Below are 12,213 nucleotides of genomic sequence, written 5' to 3'. Positions count from 1 at the left end.
GTGTGTGTGTGTGTGTGTGTGTGTGTGTGTGTGTGTGTGTGTTTATGTATATATATATTTTTTTTTTGTGTACATGTGCATGTGTGTTTGTGCATATGTTTACAGTGTATCTATGGACAACACTACTTTTCATTGAAAACAGTTTTTAAACTATAGTTTAGATTTCATCAAAATTTTTAGAGCCGAGTGAAATTTGAGAACAATATGTGGATGTGAGCAATTGCTGTAATTCAGATCAGATTTACTATTAATTTGGTCACTTTTGTTGAAAGATCATAGAATTCTTCAGCCTATTCTCTTTTTCTTGATAATTTTACAGTAGAATTCATAGCATAGAAATTCATAGAAACCATAACAGCATTAAAACCGACAGATATAGTTTAACACACTGGTATTCATAAAACAATGTAGAATTTCATGAATCCACTATTTTCTAGTATTTGGTTGTTAAACAGGATATTGAATTCAACCAATTGGTAGTTGATATTCATATACTAAATTATATTAATCAAATTTGAACTGGATTGTAAAATTAGACCTGTCCTTGTAAACTCAATCTGCATAGCACAAAACTACCATTAGACATACTTACAAACCTTGACCGTAAACTTTTTGACCAAAAACAAAAAAGAGTTCTTCCTCATTTACAATCAATGCATAGACAAATGTAAATTGTATCATCATCCTTGGTCTTCAGTGCTACAACTTTGGAATTGCACTCTGATATGACCTTGACCTTCAAACCTGACACCAATTAGAAAACATTCCTTCAGTCATGATGATTATATGTTCGAATTCAAAGATTCATCATCTTAGATCAAATTGATCATTGACTCAAGCCCTGGAAAAGTTTTGATGTATTACTCTTTCACCTATGACCTACTTGTATTACTTCTCAGCTTGTGAGGAGCATCTTTAGGTTGTGTCTATCATGTGTGCAGTACCATTAGCCAAAGTATAAAGATTCTTTGGTATAGAGCATGGAAACTACCTTTAATCATAGACTGACATACACAAAATATTCAGGGGTAAGAAAATATCAACAATAAATCTACCAATTGCTGTGAACTATATACAAAATGGAGAAACACTGGGCTGGCACCAAAATAAATCAATTCACAATGTTATCAACTGGAAACCACAAATTGTAGACACCTGATCATACAGTAACTTTCACATTACAACAAAACACTTTCACATTACAACAAAACACTTTCACATTACAACAAATCACTTTCACATTACAACAAAACACTTTCACATTACAACAAAACACTTTCACATTACAACAAAACACTTTCACATTACTAGCTGTGATTTTCTTTTTAAAAGAAAATCTTTCCTTACTGTATCAATCCTAGAGCCTACTCGGTTGTAGGGAGTAGATCTTTTACCAGTAGTTGCCAGCTGTTGCTTAGTTAGCATCAACTACAATACAAAACATTGTCTTTGACAAAGCGCTCCTACATGTAGTATGGATATATATATATATATATATATACATACATACATATATATATATATAATTATAGCGAAATGGTGGAGAATTTGATTTATTATAAACATAATTTGTTAATATCTAACAAATTCATAGTATATTAATTTTAAAACTACTGGGAATTCACTTTACTATAAGTGAGAATTCATTATAAGCATGTCCCTCGTATCTGTGTTTTACTGTACAATTGTCTTCATCATAATCAGACATTACCTTTTCCTTTAACTGAACGTTCTGTTTTTCTAAATCCCTGATATGATCCTGAAATTCCTCAATCTTTTCCTCCATCTCAATGTCCCGTCCTTTCTTCACTGTAAATCATTACAAATATGTCTTTTTCAGATTAAAATAATTCACCTCAACTAATCTGTAACCTAGAAAAGTAACTTTTTCAAACTTTTTTTAACAAAAAAAATATTTTCAAAGTCTGACAAATGGCAACATATGATACTAACCTCCAACATCAATTTCAGAGTTTTTCTTTTTGTCATTTACAAGCCTGAGTAACTTTGTTGCCATTCTAAAAAAAAAAAAAAAAACAAGGAACAAAAGTCAATTAAATGTTTGTATCCATCCTTTGGAACTCAGAATATACATGCATGTGCACTTTCCAATCTAAGTTACAAGAAATTTTTACCACTTGAATTTCTTATGAATTTAAAACGCACAATTGCTTTTAACAATGACCGGCTTACTCCCTCCCTGTACATACATCCTGATCTTTTCACCTATACCTATCTCATGAGGGTCAAGATCCTCCTCCCCGCCTCTCCTCAGATCAATAATTTTATAGTAAAGGATCAACAAAACAGCCAACAGCCCAACTTCCCACTCCTTATTACAGTTAACAGCCATCTTCACACTCCTTATTACAGTCAACAGCCAACTTCCCACTCTTCTTTACAGTCAACAGCCAACTTCCCACTCTTCTTTACAGTCAACAGCCATCTTCCCACTCTTCTTTACAGTCAACAGCCAACTTCCCACTCCTCTTAACAGTCAAAAGCTAACTTCCCACTCCTCTTTACAGTTAACAGCCAACTTCCCACTCTTCTTTACAGTCAACAGCCAACTTCCCACTCCTCTTTACATTCAAAAGCCAACTTCCCACTCCTCTTTACAGTTAACAGCCAACTTCTCACTCCTCTTTACAGTTAACAGCCAACTTCTCACTCCTCTTTACAGTTAACAGCCAACTTCCCACTCTTCTTTACATTAACAGCCAACTCCCCACTCCTTACTACAGTTAACAGCCAACTTCCCACTCCTCTTTAGAGTCAACAGCTAACTTCCCACTCATTACAGGAAACAGCCTATTTTCCCACTCCTTTTTACAGTAAATAGCCTTCTCCATTCCTTCTTTCAGTTCACAGTCTATTCTCCCACCCCCTCTTTCAGTTCACAGTCTACTCTCTCATCCCCTCTTTCAGTTCACAGCCTACTCTCCCACCCCCTCTTTCAGTTCACAGTCTACCTCTCATCCCCTCTTTCAGTTCACAGCCTACTCTCCCATCCCCTCTTTCAGTTCACAGTCTACCTCTCATCCCCTCTTTCAGTTCACAGTCTACTTTCACCTCCCCTCTTTCAGTTCACAGTCTACTTTCCCACCCCCTCTTTCAGTTCACAGTCTACTTTCCCACCCCCTCTTTCAGTTCACAGTCTACCTCTCATCCCCTCTTTCAGTTCACAGCCTACTCTCCCACCCCCTCTTTCAGTTCACAGTCTACTTTCACACTCCCTCTTTCAGTTCACAGCCTACTCTCCCACCCCCTCTTTCAGTTCACAGCCTACTCTGTGTCTCTACCCACCTCTTGATCTTATCCTCTTGCTTTCTGGCATGCTTCTTTAAGATGAGGTTTTCTTCATACATCCTGAGGTATTTATCTTCTAGGGTGTCTCTGTCCCACTTACTGACCATACGCCTTTGCTGGGCAGCCTTTTGCTCAAATCCTTCAAGAAACAAAAACTTGTCCATCAGAAACACAGACAACAACTTTACAAATCTTTCAAAAAACTACTTTATGAAGACGGAGTTACTGATAGTATCTCCACATACCTACTTGTTCATCACGAATTTAAAAAACTATATAGGATCTCTTCAATTTCGGGAGATAAAATATTGTGCCAAGATGTGGAAGTGATAATTTGAACGGAAAACTTAGTGATAGTTTTTTTATGGAATTTACATACATAGACGGTAAGTAATGTAGCATTAATAGTGATACAGAGTTGGTTTTATAGTAAACTAACTTATCTGAAGTGATCAGCAGTGTCACCTAAGTGCATATTAATTGCTAGAACCGGCCGAATCTAAAAGTAAATTTCCAGACATGAATTATGAAGGACTGCTCCGAGTTTCAGTGAAGGCGTCAGTCCAAATATTCAGCTGAGCTGAATCTCAGCAGAGATTATCCCCTCCCCCCCCCCCCCCCCCTCCCCTCCAAAAAAAATCAAGAGTATAATACTGACCATCATTTTTCCCACCTCCAGGGTCCTTCACCGGAACCATATCAATGTCCGTCATGTTTGCTGTCTATCAACCAATCAGTCAAGTTTGTTGATACAAGATCCTATGCAGCCAGTTTCCTTACCCTATTCAATGTTTACGTCTGTAAACAAAAACATTACCATTTTTAACATGTTTGAGCATGTCAAATTACACTGTTCTTTGATTTAATACAAGTTCCCGCATCGATTTGAAATAGTTTAATATTTTTGCTTTATCTTAAAATATGCCCCACATCTGATTAGCAATATTTCTAAAAAGTGAATACACATTTGCAAGTTTCTAGCAGTCATCTCGGGGAACCGGGTTCGACAGCCCATGAACGAACATAAATGCAGTGGAGAGAAAAAAGGAGACGAGTATACAACAGTTTCAAAAAATTGAAAATTCACCATTCTCAAGTCTCTTAGTTGTCAAATGCATGAATTGTTTGTTTGTTTTAACTTTCCTTCTTTTCTGAAAACGCAGCAGTGCTGCACTGTTTTCCAGTTTCCAGCGATTGTTATTTATATTCTAATACGCATGCGCCAAATTTTGTTGTTGTTTTTTTTGTAACAACGATCCCGATCATTAGTCACATTGCACCTCACATAAAGTATGATTTTACCATCGAAAGAGTGATATAAGCTCTCAAATATTTTGCTTTTTTGGTGATTTTTTTTTTTTCGGAATAATAAAAAGTTGTATTGTTTGCAAGAGATTTTAGAGACCAAATTCGCTTTGATTTGATGCATGATGTGAATAACAAGTAAAATATGCCTAAAAGACTCAGATAGACGTTCTATTTTTAAAATAAAAAAAATATCTATGAAAATGGAAAACATCATTTGTTAATATTTTTGTAAATTTACGGCCAGAATCTTCAAAAAATATATTAGAAAACAAATATATCGGACAAATATTGTACAAATTAAATGAATTGATAACGGAAACTTATTTCTTGATGAAAAGTGCAGAAATGTGATTAAAATACATGGAATAATTTTTATCAATTTTCATCGGGAGATACTTATTTCAAATCTAAACAAAATAGCGATGAGTAAATTAGCAAGTAAATTTAATTTAAAATCGGTACTATGTATACATTAAAACAATTCAACACAAGCTCTCTAAATAGAGCTTTTTAACTGACTATCACCGATATCAAAGACAATTTAAGACACATAGCATGCATGTACACATATAGCATGCACATTGAAACCACTAAGAAGGCTTCAATATTGAACCAATAATTCCATTCAGTATACACAAAGGAAGATCTACAAAATATACCTAGTCCGTTTCCACCCATGGACAACATTACTGTAAATGAAAGAGGCATCCTTAAACTGCTGAAAGGACTCAGACCACTCAAGGCCACGGGACCAGATGAAGTACCATCTTTCATTCTAAAAAGTGCAGCAAACACCATATCACCATATATTTGACTAGGGCGTTCCAGCTATCCCTAGACCAAGGAATAATACCAGATAAATAGCGAACAGCAAACATAGTGTTGATATACAAAAAAGGGGAGAAGCACCAAACCAACAAACTATCGTCCTGCATCCCTAACATCTATAGCTTGTGAGCTCTGTATCCCTAACATATATAGCTTGTGAGCTCTGTATCCCTAAAATCTATAGCTTGTAAGCTCTGTATCCCTAACATCTATAGCTTGTGAGCTCTTGGAGCATGTACTACACAGACTACTTCTTGCGAGACACAACTAATTGTGACCTCGGACAAGGTAGCCAGAAATATGGACCACGGAACCCAAACTGGCATTGCCCTCCTTGATTTCTCAAAGATCGTCTCCTCCTGAAATTAATTAATACACTATGGTATATATATAAACTGACACAGCTAAACTCCAAGATGAAATTACCCCCATTGAAGCCTGGGAACGAAAATGGCAAATGTGTTTTAACCCAGAGAAGTGTACTGTCATCAGAGTAACAATAAACGTCCGCCCCCGCAAATACGGTGTCATCCCCATGGACACCAGCTAGAGGTTATGGGATAGCGGGAAATACCTGGGCGTGACCATCAGCAAAGACCTACAGTGGACAAAACATATTTCCAACACCATCGGAAAAGCAACAATAACACTGGGCTTTCTTCGTAGGAACTCGGGACGCTTGAAACCATCAGTCAAAGCAACAACCTACTGCACGCTGATCAGACCATCGATAGAGTATGCATCAAATATATGGCGTCCACATCAATCTACCCTGGTTAAAGAAATTGAATATGTATGTGCAGAGAGCAGCCCGCTTTGTCTTCAACCAATACACAGATACCTCACCAAGATGTGTTACCTCTCTCCGTGACCAACTAGATTGGGATTCACTACAGGACAGACGAACCCAACATTGACTCGTAATGTGTTAATTATAAGATCTGGCACAATCTGGTGGACATCAACCTAGATTCTTATTATATCCCTGGAGACAACAGAGCGAGAGGGGGACAGAGGTATATACAACCTATCTAGAACCATCAAGGAGGTACATGTGTATAACGACTCCTAATTCTCTCGATCGATCCGAGTGGAACTACTTACCGAAGACAGTGACTGCAGCACCAACATTGGAAGCATTGAGGGCCAGTTTAGCTTTCGTGTCCTGCTCCCAATTACTGCACCACTAAACTACAGCTCGTCTTCTTTATATATATATATATATATATATATATATATATATATGTGTGTGTGTGTGTGTGTGTGTGTGTGTGTGTGTGTGTGTGTGTGTGAATATGTTCAGTTTTATCCCTACCGGCTATAAAAGCCTTATGTTTTTTAACCGAGCTGGAGTTTACCCAGCTGTAGCTCTCGGAGAAAATATTGGGACCAATCAGAGAGCTACATGTACAGATCCACCCCTTACATAAACCTTCGATTTACGGCGCACAAAAAAATGCGCACGGTAAAAGGGGCATGGACACGATTTGAGCTGAAAATGTGCACATTTTATTTTTCCGTTTTTGGTGAAGATATTTCTAACGGCCAGCAAAAAATTTAAGGTCATTTGTCGACTTACAAGAGAGATGCAGAGCTCACAATTCGTTGTTACATGTATGTAAACAAGGCTCGTGCCTTAAAATATATAAGATATCTTATAAACTATATAAGATATCTCATAAAGTTTATATGATATCTTATATATTAAACAAGATATCTTATAAAGTTTATGAGATATTGTATCTTATAAAAAACAGAAGACATTTTATAAATTCATTTTTTATAAGATATCTTATAAAACATATAAGATATCTTACCTATTTCATAAACTTTATAAGATATCTTATAAAGGAACATTTGTAAGATATCTAATATACTTCATAAAATACCTCATATAATTTACAGTTTATAAGATATCTCATAAAATATATAAGATATCTTATAAACTACTTAAACTGTATAACATATCTTGTATATTAAAAAAGATATCTCATAAAGTTTATGAGATATTTTATAAAACATACGAGATATCTTATAAACTTTCTTTTATAAGATATCTGATAAAAGTTATAAAATATCTTATAAAGTTTATGAGATATCTTATGAAAACTCATTTATGAGATATCTCATGGTTTTTTTTATAAGATACCTTTTAACACATATAGGATATCTTATATATTCTATAAGATATCTCAAGAATGAATATTTATAAGACATCTCACAAATTTATACGTATATATCTAGCTATAGATAGATATAAGATATCTTATATTTTTGTCTTCATACGATACCTTATGAAACATATAAGATATCGTATATGTCTTATAAGATATCTCATAAACTTTGTAAGATATCTTATATATTTTATAAAATATCTCATAGCTTTTATATGAAATCTTATAAAAGATACAAGATATCTCATAAACATTAGAAGATATCTTAAATAACTTTTATAAGATATCTAATAAAATTTATGAGATATCTTTTATCTTTATAGGGGAATAAATGTCAAAAAAGGCGTGCCATAGATATGACCTGAAAACTCGCAGCTTTTAATTATTTCGTATTTAAAAGATGTATAAAATCGGACTGTTTTAATCAAACACAACACACACACACACACACACACACACACACACACACACACACACACACAAATTAAGCTATTGATCTTAATTTATAGTGTTTTATTTTGATAATTTTACAGATATAAGGTCTTATGACATACTGTCATTTAATTGTGTTTTATTGTTGTATTCCTCTTCTTACCCTTGTAAAGCACCTTGGTGCTATTTAAATTTTATTATTATTAAAACATGTATTGAGAGGAAAACAAATCAACATAACGTTGTTCAGGTGTTATGCCCCAACTAACGATAGCAGCGAAGAGTCTACAGGTGCATTTTACGAACAACGTCAGAATGAACTGGACAGAACACCAAAACATGACATCAAAATTATTATGGGAGACATGAATGCAAAAGTTGGATCCAGCAACATACATTATGATAGAGCAATGGGAAGACATGGTTGTGGCTGCATGAATAACAAGAGGCCCAAGGGCCTAGAATCGCTCTTCTGATAAATTGTACAACCCCACCATTTCTATTCTTAGCCTCTTAGTATTCTAAATCTTTAGTTAAATCCTAAGAATTCAAAAAAGTAGGTCAATGTGACCTACTTTTTGGTTTACACATTTTGAGAAACCAAGAAATATCAACTGACAAAGTTTGATGATTTTAAGCCAATTAGTATCTGAATATTGAAATATAGCTGTCAAATTCCAATCGTAGGTCATGGTGACCTACTTTTTGGTCAGCGAACTCCGAACATGCAAGACCCATCAACTGACAAAGTTTGATGACTGTAGGTCAAATAGTATCTGAAATATATAAATATAGGTGTCCAATTCCAAAAGTAGGTCAAGTTGACCTACTTTTTGGTCGAAACCCTTCGAACATGCAAGACCCATCAACTGACAAAGCTTGATGACTGTAGGTCAAATAGTATCTGGAATATATAAATATAGCCGTCAAATTCCAAAAGTAGGTCAAGGTGACCTACTTTTTGGTCGACACACTCCGTAAACTCAAGATGCATCAACTGTCAAAGTTTGATGATTGTAGGTCAATTAGTGACTGAAATATATAAATATAACTGTCAAATGCCAAAAGTAGGTCACAGTGACCTACTTTTTGGTCGATACACTCCGAAGACTCAAGATGCATCAACTGACAAAGTTTGATGATTGTAGGTCAAATAGTGTCTGAAATATAGTAATTTAGCTGTCAAATACCAAAAGTAGGTCACGGTGACCTACTTTTTGGTCGACACAAACCGAAGACTGAAGACGCATCAACTGACAAAGTTTGATGATCCTAGGTTTAACAGTGCCCAAAATATGCATCTAAAATTGAAAATGTGAAATTTGAATATCTGTAAAATTCAAAAAGTAGGTCACTGTGACCTACTTTTTTATAAATATGTTTCAAGGCCTCAAGATGCATCAACTTACAAGATTTGATGATTCTAAACCTCTCGGTATTTGAAATAACAACTTAAAATATATCTATAAATGATAAGCCATAAAATTCAGAAAGTAGGTCACGGTGACCTATTTTTCAGTTGACGCATTTCAAGGTCCCATGATCCACCAACTGACAAGTTTTGATGATCATAGGCTTCAAAGTGTCCAAGATATGCATCAAAATCAATTTTAAAATAAATACCTGCAAAATTCAAAAAGTAGGTCACCGTGACCTACTTTTGAGACAATTTGACACAAGGTCCTAAGATGCATCAATTGTCAAAATTTGATGATCCTTGTCCTTATAATGACTAAAATATCTAAGATTTAAGGAATTTAAAAAATTTATAAATTTAGGTCAACTTTGAAGTGACCTTGAGACCACGCCCTTTGCCCCAGGGTAATGCCTTGAACAATTTTTAATCTACAACATATCCTCATCATTATGTGTAAGTTTGGTGATAATCTGCCCAGTGGTTCTTGAGAAGAAGATTTTTTAGCAACCACTACTTTTGTTTGTATTTTCCTGATTATCTCCCCTTGTTAAAGGGTCACATCCCTCTATTTAGTATGTATGAAAGCCCTTGGGCCAATGATACCCTGTAACAAATTTGAAAAAAATTGGCCAAGGGGTTCTTGAGTTATAGCCCTTTTTCTAAAAAGTTTACGCACACCGCACAAATGGCCATAGTATTAGCTCTTTGAGCCTTTGGCTCAGAAGAGCTAAAAATGGTGAAAGATTAGCAGACTTCTGTACCACAAATAACTATGTCATAGGAGGTACCCTTTTTCCACATCGTGACACCCATAAACTTACCTGGTATTCTCCCAACCTTAGAGACAAGAACCAGATAGACCACATCATGATAAACGGGACCTGGAGACGATCTCTGCTAGATATACGAGTCAAAAGAGGTGCTGATATAGAGAGTGACCACCATCTAGTAACTGTTCTTATCAAACTTCGAGGGACTAAGCAAGTGAAAACAACAGTTAGACGTTTCGATATTGATAGGCTCAAAGATACCAGAGTCAAGAACGAATTCTCCATCCAAGCCAAAAACCGATTTCAAGCGCTTCAAACCCTACCAGAACTAGGTGAAAGAGACTCCATTGATAAAAAATGGGAAATAGTGGCCGATATATATATATACAGGAAAAGAAGTGAAAAATGTATTGGTTTTAGACAACAACAGAAAACCAAGGACTGGATAACACCTGACACATGGGCAAAGATCAGTGCAAGAAGAGATAAAAAAAAATTAATGAGGCTAAATCATCTCGACTGAAAGATAGGTTACAACTTGAATATAGTGAAATACAACGGGATGTGAAGAAAATGACCCGAACAGATAAAAGATCATACATGGATAATTTGGCATCAAAAGCAGAGGAAGCAGCAAATAAAGGAGAACAAGGCAACCTATACAAAATTACAAAGACTATCTGTGGTAAGAGCAAGACATCCTCAAATGTACCTATCAAAGACAACCAAGGGAAACTATTAACATCAGAAAAAGAACAAGAGATACGCTGGACAGAACATTTTAAAGAAATACTGAATAGACCTTCTCCTCTTCAAGAACCAGAAATCCAGGAGCTTGATGAAGATCTTGATATCAGCATAGAACCACCAAATACATCTGAAATTATAGCTGCCATTAAGAGTTTAAAGAATGGAGAAGCACCAGGCTGTGACAATCTAAATGCAGAACTTTTCAAAACAGACCCAGTACTAGCAGCAAACATCCTGCATCCCATCTTTCATGAAATCTGGAAAGAAACAATATTACCATCATCAGAATTCTAAACAAGAGGCCCATGGGCCACATCGCTCACCTGAGTCACCTTGGTCCATATCAGAAGAATTTCCATATATATTTGCATGTAAAACCGTAGTCCCTATTATTGCCCCAAACCTACCCCTGGAGGCCATGGTTTTTGCAAACTTGAATCTACACTATGTCAGAAAGCTTTCATGTAAATGTGAACTTTTTTGGCCCAATGGTTCTTGAGAAGAAGATTTTTAAAGATTTTCCCTATATATTTGTATGTAAAACGTTGATCCCCTATTGTGGCCCCATCCTACCCCCGGGGCCATGATTTTAACAAACCTGAATCTGCACTATATCAGAAAGCTTTCATATAAATCTCAGCTTTTCTGGCTCAGTGGTTCTTGAGAAGAAGATTTTTAAAGATTTTTCCTATATATTTGTATGTAAAACTTTTTTTACAAACTTGAATCTGCACTACCTAATAAAGCTTATCTATAAATTTCATCTTTTCTGGCCCAGTGGTTCTTGAGAAGAAGATTTTTTAATTTCCCTACTCTATTTTTACCTTTTCTTGATTATCTCCCCTTGGAAGGTGGCCTGGCCCTTTATTTTAACAATTTAGAATTCCCTTTACCTAAGGATGTTTTGTGCCAACTTTGGTTGAAATTAGCCCAGTGGTTTTTGAGAAGAAGTCAAAAATGTTAAAAGTTTACAGACGGACGGACGCCGGAATATGGGTGATCAGAATAGCTCACGTGAGCTTTTAGCTCAGGTGAGCTAAAAAGGGGCCACGATATGATTGCAACAACTGACGTGGAATTACATTGCTCTCTATCCCAAGCAAGATAATGGCCAAAATCATCATTAAACGAATATCAAATGCGATTGACAACTTATTGCGAAACGAACAAGCAGGTTTTCGCCCAGGTAGAGGATGCATAGACTAAACATTTACACTACGCATTA

General features: G+C 35.6%; 1 protein-coding gene across 3 annotated transcripts in view; it reads right to left on the bottom strand.

Annotated features, from left to right (window-relative positions):
- Nucleotides 1-4,540, bottom strand: part of LOC125651948 (protein fantom-like) — a 35,302-nt gene extending 30,762 nt beyond the window's left edge. For 2 of the 3 annotated variants that reach the window (XM_048880806.2, XM_048880815.2), the window contains exons 1-6: nt 4,397-4,527; nt 3,968-4,107; nt 3,307-3,448; nt 1,954-2,018; nt 1,712-1,809; nt 1,348-1,428 (exon numbers count right to left, since the gene is read on the bottom strand). In XM_048880806.2, the coding sequence (XP_048736763.2) occupies nt 1,348-1,428; nt 1,712-1,809; nt 1,954-2,018; nt 3,307-3,448; nt 3,968-4,022 (441 nt within the window). In that variant the 5' untranslated portion in view covers nt 4,023-4,107; nt 4,397-4,527. Of the gene's footprint in view, nt 1-1,347; nt 1,429-1,711; nt 1,810-1,953; nt 2,019-3,306; nt 3,449-3,967; nt 4,108-4,396 lie in introns of all 3 variants that reach the window. The other variant, XM_048880800.2, reaches the window with a different exon arrangement.
- Between the last annotated feature and the right edge of the window lie 7,673 nt (nt 4,541-12,213).

This window comes from Ostrea edulis, chromosome 1, assembly GCF_947568905.1.
Source record: "Ostrea edulis chromosome 1, xbOstEdul1.1, whole genome shotgun sequence".
NCBI lineage: Eukaryota > Metazoa > Mollusca > Bivalvia > Ostreida > Ostreidae > Ostrea > Ostrea edulis.
The sequence above is the reverse complement of the archived record's forward strand: the minus strand, read 5'-3'. Positions and strand labels throughout refer to the sequence as shown.